The following is a 20,450-nucleotide window of genomic DNA, read 5'->3' as shown; positions in this document are numbered from 1 at the left end:
TTCAACTAGGGAACAACAAGGATTAGCACATAGTCCACTTAATAAAACCCAACTATTCCACTGTGCTAACAGTCCCTATGAGAACTCCAGCCACCACTTAAGTAAATCATTTGGCTGGGATTGGAGCATTTGCCATACGCACAAGTTACTAATTTCCTGGACATTATCAGCCATTAGCTGGTTTCCTGTGTCCCAGCAAATGCTGAGGTGAGAGACTTCATTACCAAGACTGAACATTTCAGTCATTGGTCCATGGGCCATTTCCTCCAAGATACAATAACACTCTATATTTGTAATTCTCCTGTAAAATGCATGTGGAAAATGTCCAGAAAGTTCAAGTGAAGGAAAATGTGTAAAAAGAAAAGCTAACTTGTACCAGTGTACAGTGCAATTATGCTGGCAAAACTCTGTTAAAACTTTGGGAATTCAGTTGTCCACAGCAAGAGAAGTCTGAAACAGAACAAATCACCAGGAAACTCCCACACAGCATGTAGTGATTTACTTAGAGATCAGGGTGAGTCCAAATGAATGACAATTGTAATTTTCTTCATTCCTAATCTACAAATGCTGCTTTCTGGCTAATCAGAGTTCCCAAGGTGGGGAAGGCATACACATGGTCCCTCTTAACTCTAATCAAGATCTCATGGCCTATGCTCATCCATAAGCAGATCTCACCACTGTCTCCTCTTCTGTTTTATCTTGGTGGCTTCAAGGCATAAATTAAAAAGTACATCATCCAACAAAAAGGACTGAGAGTCTGAACTGAATACTTAAGTGACCAGAGCATATTGTCACTCTCGGTATTCTAATTAATGGCGTATTTAATGTGCAGGATAGTGCAACAACTTTGTTTACAATCAGAAATTATTTGCACAGTGAAACATTTGAACAGTAAAATAGGAGGGTAGTCTGTTTTTTAATACTGCGATGACTATTGCCAATATTTTATTAAGGCAAACACGTGTCCCTTAATTTTTAGCATGCATAGTGTTCACCATTTGACGTTGGCATGTCACTTCATCATACTGAATATTTCTTTAAGCTCTCTTCTTCCAGCCCAAAAGTCTCTCTCTGTATGGGACCATTTGAAAAGTTTCAAGGCTTTATCAGTAATGTTATTCTTTTACTCTTAGAAGTCCCTTTAGAACCTAACAGCTTACTGAATAGAGTAAGGAGGGTTCCCAGTTTTATAATTTCAAAGATGACATATACACCTGTATCTTTTAGATTCAGTATAAAGAATTATGTGAATTTTACAGTTTTGATGACAGTTATTAGCAAACATCAGAATTATATTTCCTAAGCAATATGTGCTTAAGAAACACAGAACTGCAAAAAACAATTTATATACATTTATATATATTTTATTATATAAAATAATTAATAAATATATATTTTATGTTATATTATTTTATTAGGATGAACTCAACTGTCACAATCAGCAGCCAATTAAAGAGGCTGATTAGCCTCAGCATTTGATCAACATAGTTCCACCACTGTTTGTGCTCTGACAATCCATTAACCAGCACATGCCATATGACAGGTTGGTTTCTGAATAATCAGCTAGGTAACATTTTACGGATAACATTTATTATCTTTTTTATTATGCTGTTTTCATTTTTAAGTTACAAAGTAGCCAATGTTCATGCTAGAGAGTTGAAAAACAGATATGATTATTGAAGAAAAAAAATCTCCACACTTCCCTGCCTAGAGAATTTTACTATCACTTTTACGACGACCATTTTTCCCTAATATTGAATATGCTTCCCAAAATACTATTTTAGTGGCAGTAGTTGATGGCTTTGCCATAATTTTCAAGCTATTACACTACTGAAGCTTTGTCGAGCAGGATTATTTTTGGCTATTTTATGTTGTTCAATTTTTTTCCATTTGCAATTCATGCTACAATAGAGTATGATCTTTGTCTTAGTTTTGTGTTGTTTAAAAGAAATATGTGAGGCTGCATAACTTACATTTTTTTTACAAAGAAAGAGGCTTATTTAGCTAATGATCCTACTGACTGGAAGATTGGGCATCAGGTGATATCCTCAAGTTGCTTCCATTCAAGACAGAAAGCAAAGGGGAAGCCACGGTGTGCAAAGATAACACAACGACAGAGAAAGCAAGAGAGAGGGGCAGGTGGAGGCTCTTTTTACCAATCAACTTTTGTGGGAATGAATAGAGCAAGATCTCATTTACTACTGTTAGGAGGGCACCAACATTCATCAGGGATCCCCCTTAAGGACCCAAACACCTCCCACTAGGCCCAACTCCAACACTGGGTTCAAATTTCAGCATGAGGTCTGAAGGACAAACATCCAAACATTAGCATTTTTGACTTTTATTACAGCTAGGTCACTAGAAGAAAGCTACTGATTCAAACACTAAAAGTAATATTCAGAAAAATCAAACCAATTCACATTTCCACAACAAGTACTAACTTTATCAAAATATTATTATTCTATTTATTTTAACTAGTGTACATTTGATAGTAAAAATAGTATCTTGGCTTTTTGTCTATATTTATTTTGTTACTGGTAATATTTATGATGATATATAATGTGGATTTGTAATGTGGATTTTCATATGTGACTTGTATGCTTACATCTTTTTTTGTTTACTATATTTGTCTTTTAGTATATTTGCTGATTTGAGTAAATACTTTATGTATTAAGATCAGTTTTTGCACTTCAAATGGCAAGTCTTTTTATGCTTCACTCAGAAGTCTGAGTATACAATTTTGTGGTCATATATTCTATAATAGGCAATCATTACTCTCTATCATCTTCTGAGTTTTAACCCTATATTGAATATATACAAAGAGCCAGGTTTTGTTCCTTTTAAGTTAACCAAGCTTCCTCCCTACATGAAAGTTTGTACATTTTTGTTTTTAATTTTAGCTATGTTTATAAAAAGTCTAAATACCCGTAGACATGGGTATTTTCCTGTTGATTGGAATGTGGTCAGTCCTTTCAATCTCCATGAAAGGATGTGTCATCTCTGGAAAGTTATCTTTAGTTTCTGTATTTGCTGATTGCTTCCATTTCAGCTGCCCTTATTTCTTCTTCTGGATGATGTACACACTGCTATGTTAAATCTCCATTCACTTTTTCCATTTTCTGTTTTTAGATTTATTTTTATTTCTTTTAAAGTTTTTGTGGATACATAGTAGGATTATTTATTTACAGGGAACATGAAATATTTTCATACAGGCATGCGATGTGAAATAATCACATCATGGAGAATGGGGCATCCATCCTTTAATTTATGCTTTAAGTTACAAACAATCTAATTATATTCTTTATTATAAAATGTACTATTAACTTATTGTTGGCTACAGATACCTTATTACATTATCAAATAGTAAGTAAGTCTACAAAAAAAAAAAAAAAAAAAGATCTCCACTCTTTGTCCACCATGCTTACCATGTTTTCTTTCATTCTTTTGATCATTTGACTTGCATTTTTTCCTGTATACTGGGAGAGCTCTTTTAATAAGTTCTTTCAGATATTAATATGATTTTCTGTGGTGTTAATTCTGCCTCAACAATCACCACTGTGGAATTTAGTTCTATTACTGCTTTATGTTTGTTCTTTGTAATACCTCATTTCACTTAGTTCTCTTTGCCCCTTAGCTGAACGTTTCTTCATTTCGTCCCATTGAATTCACACTCAGGCTTGTTCTCTCCTTGTAGGTTTTTGCCCCTTTTAAGAAAACATCTTGAGTCTTCTAAGTTCATCACAAATACAGTTAAGCACTAAGTATTATTGGAGAAACGTTTTTAAGATACACATTCTCAGATTGTGCTCTTAGAGACTCTGACCTGTTAGTTCTTAGAGGGGGTTAGGGAGCCAGGGAAAGAGAAAATAAAAACATGAAGAAAATAAAATATAAAAGCACCTCCTCAAATGAATCACATTCAGCAGGAATAACTGCAATATCGCATGCCTATATTTGACAATATGATATGGTTGATATATATTTGTTTGTGTGTAATCTTATCTTCTAGAAGTTAAGCAAGGGGGAGAGAATAAGAAAAACAGGACTTTTGTATAAAATAAATAATTATAGAGTAAAGAGATATTAAGAATCGCATTTTTGCTCTAAGATTTTAGCAGTAATTACAAAATCCTTGACTGTTTCTAGAAATGTGTTGCCTATTAATCTTGGTCTTCAAGGGTAGTTGCTGATCATTCTTTACTACATCCTTGTATATTTCATGGGGAAATTGGGAGTGGTTGCCTCAGGAATATATAAAGCCAGAAGCTGGGTAGACACGTATAATGATTTTTACATTAGCAAATAAATATTTTCTGGGAGTTTAGAATATAGACTTTTGTGTGCTGTATTCTCCAATATAATAAACTTATTCATCTGATATTGTTTCTTTATAAGGTGGTAACATTTCTTACATTAATGTCTAACTATGGATGTTTCCAAAAATCAGATACCTAAGGATACAAAGGCAAGTGTGGGCCCCACAAGTAACATGTCATTCTTCTCATGGAATGTGATTTATGTTTTTTTATGATGATGATTTCAGTAATGTCCATCATCATACCAGAAATTTACCTTTGAATCAGAAAAGAGTAAAATTAATTTTGTGCTGGTCTTATCAAGCAATTTTGTCTAGTTACTTTAAATATAAACACCAGGGAAGACAATTTATCTTTGATATATAATTTTCAAATGGATACTTAGGCTAAAAGTAATTCATGAGTATGAAAAAATGAGCTCTTAGTATTGCTTCATTTAAAACTTTATTTCTTTTATAGAAAAGTATGAAATTGCCAATGTCACTTCCACAGAGAAGTCAAAAATTCAATTTCAACAGGGAAAGGAAGTCTGGTTTTATTTTTAATTTCACCATTTTTCTACAGTTGAATATTTTCTTAACTTTGGAATATTCCTTAGATATGAAGAAGGAGTTAATGTGCTTGCAGATGCTGGAATGTCAACTCTCACTGATTTAGCCAGCAGACTCTGTTTCACAGTGTGGTTAAATAATTCAAGCAGCAGTTAAAAAGTGTGCTCTGGACACGGTGGGAGAAGAGGATCAAAGGGAGTATGCTGCCTTTTGTCCACAATGCCCACATTTCTGTTTTGTTTTTGTGTGTCCACTGTAAGCATTTCTGAATGTCACTCACAAGTGTCCTAATGATGCACATCATGGTGTAATAAGTATAGCATGTACACAAAACCAGAGATCACAGAGATTTGTCATTCAAGTTTGCTTATTACTTATCTTTCAATTTCATTTTCAATAAAAGGCAGATGTGCTGAAGAGCTATCAAATATTTTTTACTTATTGTATTATTGCATGAAAAAATAACTAGCTATGATAATTAAACATCTTCAAAAACATGTATTTTGTGAATTTTTATGTGTACACATATGTGTGTGTGTGTATATATATATATATATATATATATATATATATATATATGCAAGTGTATAACCAATTTCTTTAAGGCTTCTAAACTATGAGAGTTATTGGTCTTCATTTCCAAATTCTTGTCATCTATTTTCTCAAGAAACAAAGCTGTCCATCTGGTCCCATCCCACCAGTCATTTGTTAGAAGGATTATATTGAATCATTGTTTGTAAGCTTAGGAATTGTGTCCTCCTGAATAACTGGTTAGGATAGTGAATTTAAGGACCTTTTCTGTGCAAAAGTCAGTTTGAGGTCACAAACAATTATCAAAATTGAAAACCATTAAAATAAAACCAGTACTGATTATTCATTTGTTTGTTCCCATATTCATTCATTCCACAAAGATTCATGAAATCCACTATGTATATCAGGGACTTCAGTACATTCTGCAGTTGACTGATTTAATAATTTTGTCCAGTCTGTTATTTTTGTTTTAGAAATTCAAAAGCCAAGCTTCACTGAAGAGCCTAGAAAACAGCATTAGCGGACTTATAATTTTTCTTGGAAAGAATAAGGCTTTGGAGCCAGGGAGGTTTGGGTTCAAAGCCACTGACTATCTTAGGGAATGTGGAACATCCCCTATTTTTCATCAGTACAACTGGAATAATAATATCTACCTCCAAGGATTTTAGTAAGAATTAAATAAGATAATACTTACAAAAGCACGTAACCTATTCAGTAGCATAAGGCGGATGTTCAAGAAGTAATTTTCTTTATTCCCTGCACCCATGTGCAACAATGGTGATTAGAGAAAGGACCGTTTCATTTCAACTTTGAGAACAAATTGTTAAAGCCATGAATGAAGACTATCCATTATTTAGTTTTCTCAACAGTACATCAAGAAATGAGATTAGCCAGTGGACACATTTTCTTCAAAGAGGCAGGATGAAAGTGTTGATATTTCTCTCTCTTTTTTTTTTTTTTTTTTTTTTTGAGATGAGTCTTGCACTGTCACCTAGGCTGAAGTGCAATGGCACAATCTCAGTTCACTATTTTCCTTGCCTTTTTTCAGAATAGATACAGTTAAAAGGACTTGAAGAGAGTCTCAGAGCACACCAGAAGTAAACACAGAAACAGAAGGTGGACCACGAACTTGGTAGCGTACAGGTTTCTCAATGTTAGAATGCTCAACCATTTAGCATAATACATGTACGGCATAATTCTAATATTCCAATTCATTCAATCATTTTTTTAGGGCACAGTATAAAAATAAAATGCAGAAAGCAATTACAGTTGGTTATGAGTTGGGGCCAGGAAACCTTCCATTCCTTCTCATTGTATTTTCCCATGGAAAGATAGTGGCGTAACACTCCTGGTCCTTCTCTTAGTTGTCCACTTACATAATACTTCCAAATGGGAGAGATAACAAGTCATTTGACTTGTGAGTTTGAGAGCAAGAGCTCAGCAAGCATGGCTCATTGGCTCTCTCCCTTGTCCTTAGGAGCTATCTGCCAATAAAGAGCACATTCACTATTTCCTCCTAGGTATCATAAGAAGAAAAGATCTTATCCATGGGTGGGGAGACACATTGTCCGGCACTCCTTGTGACTGAATGGCTAAACCAAATTTTGACATTCACTGTTAAAAAAATTCATTTTTCTTACAAACCTAAGTCACATTTTCCTAATATAACACCATTAGTCCTACAATCAATAGTTTAGCTATTTTGACATAGTTCTTTGTCTTTTTCAACGGAATCAGAATCTACATGGGACAAAGTGTCACTTTTAATGAGGCGCACCCACGTATAACAATGGTGATAGAGAAAGAATATTTTCCTTTCAACTTTAAGAACAAATTTTTAAAGCCATGAAGGAAGCCTGCTCATTATTTAGTTTTCTCAACAGCACATCATGAAATGAGTAATTGACTGAGCTCAGACAGTGGATACATTCTCTTCAAAGAGGCAGGATAGGATGAAAGAAGTGTTGATATTTCTTTCTTTCTTTTCTTTTGAGACTGAGTCTCACACCGTGATCTAAGCTAGAGTGCAATGGTGCAATCTTAGCTCACTGCAACCTCTGCCTCCTGGGTTCAAGCAATTCTCCTGCCTCAGCCTTCCCAAGTACCTGGGATTATAGGCACGTGCCACCACACCCAGCTAATTTTTTTGTATTTTTGGTAGAGAGGAGGTTTTACTATGTTTGCCAGGCTGGCCTCGAACTTTTGACCTCCTGATCCTCCTGCTCAGCCTCCCAAAGTGCTGAGATTACAGGTATGAGCCACCATGCCTGGCTGATATTTCTCACAGGTTGAAGAGAACTTGAATTCCACACATATCCTTCAGTAAACAAGTGCCTGGTCAACTGACAGGGATCCCGGTTTAAGACACTGAGGCAATTCTTTTGTTGATTTTTTGTTTTGCCCAATGCTAGGAAAGTAGAGGATTTTACTAGTACACATATGCACTATTTCACTCAAGATGACACGGTAGAGTCCTTGCAAAAGCAGAGGGTAGTACCCGCAGGCAGATTATGGAAATCATTTGATATAAGCTAATACAAATATTTAACTTTAGATGAGTCTGCTTCAAAAACTTCAAATAATTAACGAATAGGATTAAGATCAACCCTGACAATTTCAATATTGAGTTTTGAATCCCTGCATTCAGCATTAGGATCAGGAAAAAAATTGAGCCAAGTTGACATAGCCAACAAAGCAGACATTCACAAATATTTTCTAGGCATGTAAAAGACCCGCCAATAAATATTTCTTTTCCAAAAAACTTTAAAACCTCCAATTATGAGAAAAATAATACTTATGTTTTTTAGAGATATTTGTCTGTTGAAGATGCATCCCACAGGAGCAAATGATACAAGCATTCATTTTAGGAAATGAGGTAGAGCAAGGTTTATATTACACAGCATCAGTCATTCAAGAGTAATGAACTATGTTAAAGGCAACACCAGAATGCTTTCTTTTGGAATCAGTTATTTAAAGTGCATTCCACAACTGTAGAGGAGGGCGTCTTGTCATGTTCTTACACCCACTGGTAAAACAGAACAACATGATTTGAAGAAGACAAGTGTTAAAACAAAAATTTACTCATCAATTAGAATTTGACTCATATGAAAAAAAATCTTTAAAAAATGCAGTATTAGGATGACTTAAAATCAGACAACTCCCACAAAAAAGCAGGGGAAATGATGGTAGTTTATGCAACTCTTCTATTATTATGAAAATGCAGGATATAGATGATAATAAAACCCAAAGATGCTAACTCACTAAAGAGTCTTCTCTATTTTAAATAACTACAAAAATTTTTCATAACCATCACTTAAATATACGCGGTTTTCTCCTCTAATTGCTTTTAGAAATACGTTCAAATGTCACGTGATTAGAGAGGGTTTTCCTGACCACTATACCTAAAATACCACCATCCCCATCTCCTATTTAACCACCACCCCCATCTCTTATTTTGTAACTGTAACGGGTTGTCTTAAAACACTTGTTACTACCTAATATATTATATCTCTTTGTATAATGATTACTTTTTGTAAGCCCCCATGTGATCTTCAGGAAACTTTGTTTGGCTTTGTGCTATGTCTGTACCATGCAGAACTATCCTTGTGGATAGTGGTGTTCAACATAAATGTGTTAAGAAAGTAGGAGAATAAGAGATTCCTGCTTCAATTCTGGGTGACAGATTTTGTCTTCATGTGGGAAAAAATGGGATACAGGCAAATGTTAGCATATAGGGATCTCTGATCCTTTGATCTTATTGCAAAACAAAAAGATATGGAGGTTATTCTAGAAACATTAACATGCCCAGACAAACCTTGTCCATCACTATGTAAAGTATTAATTGAGTTTCTTAATTAGAGAGGAAACACCTCTCTAATCGCCTGCTCACGGTACCCTAGAACAATGCCTCTTACCTTCCTACATAGGAGCCCTCGGGAAGTTGAGACTTCATCCCACTGTAGTGACCCTTAAATATCAAATAGCCTGTTTATTCTGCTTTATCCAGAATTGATAAAAACAAAAATACCAATACTATCGTAGACTACAGGGATGTGGCTGACAAATCCTGTCACATACCTGTACATTCAGAAGAGTAGTTTTGGTAGACAACAAGCCACATTATGAGGCCAATAGCTGCACTTTTCTAAGTGTTCTAGAATATTCTATTGAATACACCCTTCCTTAATTAACTAAAATTCTTCTACTGAAATATAACTTATATAGCTTCACTGTGGTGATATATTTTGTAAATTTATTGTGTGTGTGCATTTGAACTTAAAATATTTGTTTTTGTATATTCTTTGATTTTGACTTTTCATCTTTTTATATTTCAAGTAAAAAAAAATCCACTGATTTTTTTGCTTTTTCCCAAAGACAACCACTCTCAAGGCCATTGATTTATAAGAGAAGTCCTTTCCTCTGGTCCCAATCTAGTTCTCTGCCATGGTAGACATAATATTTTATATTATGCCTGTCAAGGTATTTGACATCCTCTGGGATGCTTAGTCTCTTTTGTGATTGCTTAACTGAGATTTACTCTACAAATCCCACTGGAAGTGAATCATCTTTGGGAACTGCAATGGCAGTCTGGTAGCAGACCTGATGAAGTCTTATTTAAAGGCCCTGAGGGGGAGTGACTTCTTTTCTGCAGACATTTCCTCCAGAATAAGATGTGTTGGGTTTACTCATATTTGGAATTGATGGAATGCAAATAAGAAAGAAACTTAATACGCATGAGATTACTCAAGGATTGGCTGGCAATAATTGGTGACTGTTTACTATGTAGAGCCATTCTAGTGTCTGTAAATATATATCCAGGAAAAGCCTCCAAAGCTGTGCAGTTCTCCAGTGAGGCCTCGGTGAGGCCATACAGAGTAAGGAGCAAGTAAGATCCCTCTGGATGACAGAACCAGGGGTCATGTGATCAGATAACCAAGGAACTTATTGCACTGACAACACAAGAATTCTAATTCTGCTTAACCTGATTTGATATGTATTTGAGTTCAGTAATTTAGGCTTGCTTCTAATTTTCTCATTTCCTAAATGGTCATTTTCCCATAAATACATGTATCCTGTTGCTTCTGTGTCATTCTGCAGTGTGAGAATTCAGAGAGATAACTGCTCTTTTAAAGGTATGGATTGAGGAACTATGAGGAGGAGCCATGGGCCTGTTGGAGACAATGGCATCACCAGATGCAATCACAGAATAACGGTTTGAGGTGGGCTCTTTTTGGGAAAGAATTAATGCATGCCACCTAAAATGTATGTATGCATGCCACCTGTAATGATGTCATGGATCCTCAAAAGCCAAGGAGATGGACTGTTCTTAATTTTCTCTACTGCAGAGGCAAAGAAGTTAAAATACTCATCAACTCATATTCTCTTACAAGAAAGAGGAAAATCATGTGACTCAGTTTTGGCTTTTGAGTTGTAAGCACAAGTTGCTAAGTTGAGATTCTTGAAAAGCCTTTAAAAGGACAAAATCAGCCATACTGCTCCTTTATCTATTTGCTTTTTTCTCTTTTCTCTTTTTCCTGGGTTAACTGTGGATACAAGAGCTAGAACTTTAGAAGGCGTCTTATAAATGTATGACATAAAAGCCAGAGAAGAAGGATGGCAGAGCTGCCTTGATCCTTGATGGCACCCCAAAGAGCTGCCCTCCGCTGTCTATCTATGGCCTTCTTCCTACATGAGTAAAATAAACATCTGTAAGTTAACTTATTGTTAGCAGGGGTTTCTTCACTTTTTTTTCATGCTTACAGAGATACATATTCCTTGGCCAATAAGTGTTTTCTCTATATCCTGAAGTTGGCAAGAACAGTAACAGTCAAAATTCTTAGTCTAGAGCTGTAGCAATTCAGGAGGCAGAATGTTAAACATTCAGAAAAAAATTTTTTATTCATTCTCTAATATTCAGAATACTACCTAGACAGAGTAGGCAATAAAAATGTTTGCTGACTGATGCTATTTATTATCTATTTTAAAGAAACTAATTTGGAATAACACACACTTCCAACATGTATTAGGATTTATAGAAGGTCTAGTAGCAAATCTGAATTCAAAGTATAACAATATTGAATAACATTTACTTACTATAATCTAGGGTCTTACTAAATACTTAATGTACTTTCTAAAATTCTCACAGCAATTCTATAACCTAAGACTTATTATTAGAGAAATTCAGAGATATTTAAATAACTTAGCCAAGGTCACATATCCAGGTGGTACCAGAGCGAGGATTCAAGGCCAATCTTACTTCCCTCCAAATCTATGCTCATAACCACTATGTGTTACTAAAATATTCTGAATCTGATTTTCTAAAAGAAACATGTCTTTTGATACCAAAAAAAAAAAAAAAAACCCTTTGTGGCAGAACAGTAAGTATACAGAAAAATGTTCATCCGCGTTAGTTGTTATTCATTATAAATCAATTACCACTTCCTGGATGATTTGCTACTGGTTGACAGATCAGTTGGATTTTCCATATGCACACATTGGAATAAGCTAGCTAAATAAAGCAATTCACATGGAGAGTTTTATGTTAGCTGAAGGTTACTATTGGAAAACTAGATTATTAGTAATATTTTTATTTTAAAATCCTGGAGTCATTAAAATGTGACACCACAAACTGCATAGTAGGATATTGATAAGAACAAGGATGCAGGAGGTGATTCACTAGATACTTAAATGGCAAAAAATATAGTGTAAGTTTCAAATACGCTGCAGACTGCAGGTTTATATGATAATAAATAATAGTTATCACCAGGACAAAGGGGGAAAATGTCATGAAATCCAATAGCCCAGTGAGAAATCTGCTAATACAGGTGGTCAAGCTTATCCCATTTCATTGTCAAAGGGAGCCTATTTAGTTTCTTATGGATAGTTAAATTACAGAGCCATTCATTGCTGAAAGTTTTCCAGTAGGCAAATATGAATCTAAAGCTAACAGAATAAGAATTAACTTCACAGGCAGCAGAATTGATAAGATAAAATCTTTGAATAAACTACAAAAATAGAAGTGACTTTAAACATTCCAATTGGAAGCTCTTTATACAGTGGGCATGAGCCAACAGCCAAAATGCTGGCTAGGAAAAATCATCATTTTAGGAGTTCTTTAAAACATTTCCCCAAATCAGGACGAATAGCAGGGGGTGGAGGGATTGGGGAGCGATAGCACTAGGAGAAATACCTAATGTAGATGACGGGGCGATGGATGCAGCAAACCACTAACATGGCACATGTGTACCTATGTAACAAACCTGCACGATCTGCACAGGTACCCCGGAACTTAAAGTATAACAAATATAAAAAAATTTTCCCCAAATCAAATGCCTTCTGACTAGGGAAGATGCCAATAATTAGAGAGAGAGAATGAAAGAGAGAGGGTGTGGGTGGGCGAGTAAGAGAGAGAGAAAGAGAGAGATTCCCTGTGCATTAGAACGCTGGGAAACTGAGGGAAAATATTCATACTGGTTCCTCAGTAGTTATAAAATCAATGTCAACTTTCTTTTCTTGTTGTACAAGATGGCAGTGGTTTTTATCTAAAAACCAACTATACATATTCCGAGGACATTTGAAATGGTAGAGATTATGCATGCTGTTTTCATTACTTCTAAAGTGCTATAATCTGGTAACTTCCAGATTTGGAAATTTACCAATGGAATAAATCAAAGGTATTCCAATAACAACTTTTTCCTTAAGCATCCTTATATTCATTTTCTTGCAAGTAGGTGTTGCTTTCAGTCCAAATTCTAGTTATATATTTTACATATACCTAACAGCTACATTTCGTCATTTGTTTTCTGGGTACAGGAAGTCACTATTTAAGTTGCCATTGACTCCTTCCCAAGTAACCTTTAAACCAAGACATGAATATATTTTCCTTATTAATTAAAAAGACTAACTTCATCAATCTTAGTTCATGAAAATATCTAAGGTTTCCAGGCATAATCTTGATGAAGAATACATTACACAGCTGAAAGAATTCAAATTTATATTGTCTTGAACAACTATTCATGTGTCATAAAGGACAATGAGTTCACCAAAGTAATCTATATGGGAAGTGGCTAGCAACAAAAGGTTAACAGATACAGTCTCCATCATTTTACTAGAAGACAAGTGAAGATAAAGAAACGAAATAGCTTACGTCTAGTTATTTGAGGTCAAGATTGGAAAATGTTATCAAATAATGTCAGTAATCTCAACAAAATCCAAATAACTGAAAATTAGACAACCTTATCATTATATCACTCAACTCTTATGGGAATAGTTAAGCTTAAGTGCGTATATGAATAGAGCATGAATACATTAGAACAGGTTCAAGGTCTGTTGGTCATTCCACCTAAAATTTACAGAATCTGGAGATAAATAAGTGCACTAGTATCAATCAGAAAGAGTATTTAAAGATTTAGATTGCAGGTGAACAAATTCAAAATGATCATCATTTTAAAGCAGACAGCTAACAAGCATCAATATTATAAACAATTGTTTTGACATTTTATCTAGAAAAAATTATAGATATACAGGATGTTGCAAAGATAGTACAGAGAGATCTTATATACCCTTCATCAAGTTTCTACAAATGTTACATTTTATATAATTATATGATATCAAAATCAGGAAACTGACATTGGTGTAATATGTGTATATAGTTCTATATTACTTTATCAGGTATAGATTCTTGTAACCACCACTGCAATCAGGATACAAAAGTATTGTAAATAATTTAACTTATTTTCTCAGATATCAAAATATATTACAATTTCAGGTAGAAGGTTCTTATTCTATTGTTAAATAGAATAAGTATTTCTATTTAACAATATTCTATTGTTAAATAGAATAAGTATTTATTCTATTTAACAATACATAAATTATTGAAAATTATTAATATCTAAAATCATTATCTTAGAAAACTCTATGTATAAAGACCAAAGTGAAATTCTGGCAATACAGAGAAGGTACACTTCAGTTAAACTCATTCCCCTTCATAGATCAAACAACCCATCATTCAACAATCAGCTCTGCCCAGCTAAGAGAACACACACATTTTTTAGCATGCAGTTTGTCAAAGACAATTTGCTGATAATTCTATTATTCCAAAACTGTTTACCAATATAAATCCCAGACAGACACACACACAGGCATGCCCCACCTTTCTCAAGCAGAACAGAGCAGTTCACAAGTGTCCTTAAATTGGGAATGAGATTACCATAATAAAAGATACAGTAATAAATATACTTAAAGAAACAATGAAATATGTCAGCCAGATTCTCCTAAGCCAAGCTGAATGTGGAGTTTCTTATTTTCCCCAACAAGAAAATATAAAACAAATTGTTGCAACCTCCATCTCTGAGTGAGCTCAGAGCAAAGGAGAAATATTTAATCTCTCCTTCTTCCATCCTCCTCTCTCTCTCTCTCTCTCTCACACACACACACACACACCCCTAAACATCAATCTTACCTTAGCCATCTGTGCCTGCACGCCATTTGCCTTGAGAGATGCTACCGCTTTCTGTGCGGCCGCAGGACTGTCAAAATCTACAAAACCGTAACCTGTGAAAACATAAAAACCCCTAGTTAGTATTCACAAAAAGCTAAATGTCTATCCTCACTGCTGAAGTGCAAGTTTACAGAGAGAGTTGCATTTATTTCTTCGGACACATACGCCTGGTAGATCATTAGGCTCTTAGACTGGTAGTCCTTAATGCTTTGGGAGAGATACCGTAATATCTCTAGATATAAAGTAGTAGCTCTTACTTTCTAGGCATTGCTTTGGAGATTGAGTATACAATCCGTAACCTGATTTAAACTAATTTGGTGAGTAAGATAATAGACTGTTTAACTCTGTTCTTTCTTCAATGGCAAAATGAGATGCATAAAATAATGGAAAATATAGAAAATTCTCTCCCGAGAGTTAATTTTCAAAACCTCAAATATTGATGCTAACAAAAACCATGATAAGAACATGCAAAAGGTTATCATCAGCAACTGCAATAGTGCTTAGCACACAGTAGGTATTCAATAAATATATGTTGACTTCACGAATAAGTATAAGCTGTGAATGAGAGTTAGGGTTTAAACCTAGTTCCAGTTGATTACTATGCCCATGCTCCTCCATTATCTTGTCTCTCTCAATGATAACATCTTAAATGACTTTGACTCTTAAGGGATCTGTGAAAAAGAATGACTAAATGCATAAATATTCATGCTTCTTTTAAAAATAAGAAATACACACCTATGTTGCTTATTTGCTTCTAGTGTACAGTCTGAAACAGGCATACAAGTTCCCGATGCTATTCTGATTGTGTGCTTGTGTGGATATGCATGTCTGGTGAGAGCAAATAAACAGTAAAATAGTCAATGAAAAGGCCATTTTGCATGCCCTTACGCTGGCTAATAGTCCAAGGCTTAGCCTAACAGCAATGCCAACTGCCAAGAATGTTTTGAAATATAAATGCTCAAGAGTGAGTATCAGGGCAGCTTTGTTTGGCATGCTTAAAAAGCTCACCAAATGTATCCGATACTCAGCTGTCAGGTTAGGAGTCATCGGTATTCTTCTACTTGTCTTATTTAGAAGTTTTGAGGTGAGACACTGAAGCAAACCTACTAACCATGTACTGTGACACCTCCTGCCACCCCAAAATAACCAAAGAAGAGTGCAAGGGAATTCAATTACCAAGTTGTTTCTTTTAATTAACTTTTTAATTTTTTCCCCTTGAATCTCATCTTCTTTTTCTCCCTCCCAGCATGTTCTCCTAAAATGAACTTGTTACACAGCAGTGTACCGTAAAATGCTCTTGAAAAGCTGGGCAGAGAAGCTGTGAAGTTTGTATTTCTAATCCAAAAGGAAGCCTGTTCTGTAAGTACTGCTAATTCTTCTCTTCCTACAAAATCAAACTAAGTGGGTAATATAAGTATTACCACCCATCAAGATGAGTAAGACAGAAAAAAAAAGTAGAAAGTAATAGTCAAGAAATAGAGTCCAGGGGAGAAGAAAGCAAAACTATCAACTGTCACGTGCCAGTTGCTGTGCTGGGTAGTTAACACACTGGTACTTGGTGAGGTCATAATAACATCATGTACTACCACTGGCTTCATGCCCACTATACCCATGAAGAAGAGACTGAAGCTCAGGTAAGCTGATCCAACTGGACCAGAATCACAAGCCACTCAATCAGCAGAGCCAGGATTTGAAGTCAAGTCTGCATGGGTCCTTTCAAGTATACCATATGAACTGCTTTATATTCCCACACTATTAACTATTTCTACTAGCCTCTGAAGCCCACCAGAGGAAGGGCTCAGTCTTGAAAATTCCTTAAATGGCAAGGAATAAAACAATTCCAAATAAAAGGGTTTAATTGAGCTCATTTAATCAGTTCATTTGTCAATGGAGTGGTTGATGAGTTAAGATGAGATTGAGATGGGAACAACCTTGTACCGTTCATAGGCTCATTTATTTATTCAATAATAAAATTCTATTTCAGGCACTGCACTGAGCACGGGGTATACAGTAGTAGAAACAAACCTCAGTTCCCACTCATGCAACTAATAATTGAGATGGGAGAGGGAGAAGAACAAATAACCATACAAATAAATACATACTTAGAAAATTGCACATCTTCCTTGAAATTAAATGACAGCACATAACATAGATTGTAATTACCGATTGTCCATTATTGAAAGTTTTAAAGAAGCAATGGTGTTACATGATCTGCATTTAAAAACTGATCACTCTAGCCAGAGACTGCAATGTTGGGGAGCTAGACTGGAATCAAGAGATAACTTAGGGGCTATTGCAACATTCCAGAAGAATGGAAGCTGGCAATGAAACAGGATGAAGTGGACGGTTTGAGTTATATTTTGGAGGCAGAATTAAAAGGGCTCTGTAAATGGATTGACTGAGCTGGGGAAAAGGAAGGCATAGATAAGGTTTATTACCCTTTTTGTTCATTCGTTTTGTTTTGTTTTGCTTTGTTTTTGCCATAAGCCACTGGGTAAGTATGTGATTTCTTGAAACGGGGAGACTCAGGGAAGAACCAGCAGGAGAGAAGGAAAATTAAAATATTGGTCTGAGACACATTGAGTCAGAAATGGTGGATACAGCTAAATAGAAACGTCAAATTGCAGTTGGATATATTAGGTGGGTGCTCACAAATGGAGATGAACTTGGACATACCAGAGGACAACAGTACAAAGATGTTATTTAGAGATGTTATCTATGGGAAATAGCAAAAAATGCCTAGAGTAAGTATATTTTAAAAAACGTGCAGTATTAGAACTCTAGCAACTTCAACATTTAGGCATCACATAAAAAGAAAAGACTGCAAAGGAAGCTGGAGAATCAGAGAGGAAGAAGGAAATGAAAAGGGAATCAGACGTCTCAAGTTCAAGGTAAGAAAGTATTCTGAGAAGGAGGGAGAGATAATAGTACCGAGAGTTTGAGCAAGAAGACAGCTTGAAGATGCCCAGTGTGTTTAGAAACATGATGTCATTATCATGATTTGCTTTAGGCAAGTGGTGGGGATTGAAGCCTGCTGGAGTAGTTGAAGCATAAGAGAGAGATGAAGAGGAGGATTTACAGGCCTCTTTGCAGTTATCTTGGCTGGGAAGAAGAATTAAGATAGCAAGGGATATAAGGTCAACTGAGTTGTTTTTGTTGGTTTGCTTTAAGAAGGAGACACTATGGTTATGTGTGTGTGTGTGTGTGTGTGTGTGTGTGCGCGCGCGTGCGCGCATTGTCAATTTCCTACCCGATTCCAGTGTGAAGTCAGGGTAACAAACTGCTGAGTATTCATGTACATTATTCAACAAATATTTATTGAGCACTTTCTATAGGACAGATAGTGTTCTTGGCATTTTTGAATGTTGAATATTGAGGGGAAAGCTCACGCAGAAAATAGATTAAAGCTTCAGGAGGACAAGTGGGTAATTTATAGAATGACATTCCTGAGAAGGTAGAAGGGTGGGGGCATCTAGAAACTTGATGAAAGTGTTGGCCTTCCCTAGACAAGGATCCTCCCCTTCACCCACTGTAACTGGAAGAACAAAGAGCAATCTCTATTATCAGGGGTTGTTTTTTTGTATTTCCCAGGTACTAGGACTGTACCTAATACCTAGCCCATGCTTAATAAATATTTGTGAAAATAAATGGAAAACATGTTTAAAAGATGTTAATTTACTTCATGGGACTGTGATGGGGGTTAACTGATAAAAATGTCTATTAGGCCGGGCACGGTGGCTCACGCCTGTAATCCCAGCACTTTGGGAGGCCGAGGCAGGTGGATCACGAGGTCAAGGGATCGAGACCATCCTGGTCAACATGGTGAAACCCCGTCTCTACTAAAAATACAAAAAATTAGCTGGGCATGGTGGCACGTGCCTGTAATCCCAGCTACTCAGGAGGCTGAGGCAGGAGAATTGCCTGAACCCAGGAGGCGGAGGTTGTGGTGAGCCGAGATCGCGCCATTGCACTCCAGCCTGGGTAACAAGAGCGAAACTCCGTCTCAAAAAAAAAAAAAAAAAAAAAGTCTATTAATACTGTTGGACTATGAAGAACACATAATGCTAAGTGGTCATGGCTCTGTATCACCCATGCTGCTGCCCAGCAGGCAGCCCCTTATTTTATGACTTCCACCCTTTCCTCTAGCGTGGCTTCTTCCCTTCTTTTTCACCCCCACATGGTACATAGGATATTATAAAATCAAGATGCTGACCTTCAGGACTAAACTCCAATACAAACAGAAGACATTTCTGTGAGGTTGCGATACACCCCGAGCTTTCTCTGAATCAAGAATGCGCTGGCTAAACTTTGAGAAAAATGTACTTATAAAGAGTCATCCTGCCAGCAAGGAGAGACAGGCTGGCCCTTTTGTACAAAATGTCTGTACTGATGGCACCAAGCCAAGGGGGGTAGAGACTGCATAAATAAAATTATAAGTAGGCAATAAGCCACCAAATCAGAAATATTTCACTGAATTATGTGTTTTTCATATAGACTCACTTTCACTAGTTCCAATGAAAGTTTATGGAAAAAATGTCTCAAGTAACCCTGAAAAATACTCTCATTCTAGAAATAAACACTGCATTACTGAGTTTTACATAACAGCAGATACTACATCACAATCAGAAGAAAACAAAATGAAATACCAGACTGCCCCTAAAGAATAATGATTCATTTAGCAAGGAATAAAGCCACTTCAATTTGCTTTCAATTTGTTTTCCTTAATGACAAATAATCAAGTCTGGGAACAGCAACCTCTGTACCTACATCTGGTGAGGAGAAGGGTAGGGGGAGATTAGTTCAGCTTCAGCTAATAATGCTCCACGGTAACTGCTAAAAATCCTCAACAAAACACTGGCAAATGCTAACCATCAGAAACTCTGGCCCAAGTGGCTGTAAGCCCACCCGTCTCACTCTCTCAGTTACATAATTAAGCTTGGCAGCAGGTTCAAATGAATTAAAACTGAATGTCACTGTTTTCTCCACACACCCCTGTCCTTGTTTTCCTTCCTTGTCCGGGGGAGAAGGCCAGCAGTTCTGCAATTAGTGGTAAGTAGAGCAGTGAGAAGGAACCAACTCTGTGATAATTAGGTCATTTGCCAAATACACTCATTCCATTGGCAGATATGATCAATGCTTTCCTGAAACGTTTTAAACCCTCTGTGTTAATTTAAAGTTTTGCTATTTTTATTGCACTACAAGCCTAGTGACTTTTGGGAAGAAAGTATATGTCTCTCTCTCTCTCTCTCTCTCTCTCTCTCTCTCTGTGTGTGTGTGTGTGTGTGTGTGTGTGTGTGTAAAATCATGAGATTCTACAAAGAATAGTAGTGTCTGGATGGTTCTTATTTTGTTTCCTTCAGTCATTTGCAGGCAACATCTTCCCTGAAACCTTTGCCATTCCATTGAACCACTGTGTGACAATCCATTTGAAAATTCATTAAATGTTTCTTTACCATCTTCAAAAGCTTATTTTATACTTCTGTTTTGCTGTGGGCTCCTTAAGTTCTCAATTCAAACTCCTTATTTATTTACCAGCATTGGGATTGTTCTTCA

General features: G+C 36.0%; 1 protein-coding gene across 12 annotated transcripts in view; it reads right to left on the bottom strand.

Moving 5' to 3' along the window:
- Positions 1-20,450, bottom strand: part of RBMS3 (RNA binding motif single stranded interacting protein 3) — a 764,636-nt gene that overhangs the window by 431,124 nt on the left and 313,062 nt on the right. For all 12 annotated transcript variants that reach the window (XM_037727769.1, XM_037727772.1, XM_017498262.2 and 9 more), the window contains exon 4: positions 14,859-14,950. In XM_037727769.1, the coding sequence (XP_037583697.1) occupies positions 14,859-14,950 (92 nt within the window). The remainder of the gene's footprint in view (positions 1-14,858; positions 14,951-20,450) is intronic.

Source organism: Cebus imitator, unplaced genomic scaffold, assembly GCF_001604975.1.
Source record: "Cebus imitator isolate Cc_AM_T3 unplaced genomic scaffold, Cebus_imitator-1.0 Scaffold239, whole genome shotgun sequence".
Lineage (NCBI taxonomy): Eukaryota > Metazoa > Chordata > Mammalia > Primates > Cebidae > Cebus > Cebus imitator.
The sequence above is the reverse complement of the archived record's forward strand: the minus strand, read 5'-3'. Positions and strand labels throughout refer to the sequence as shown.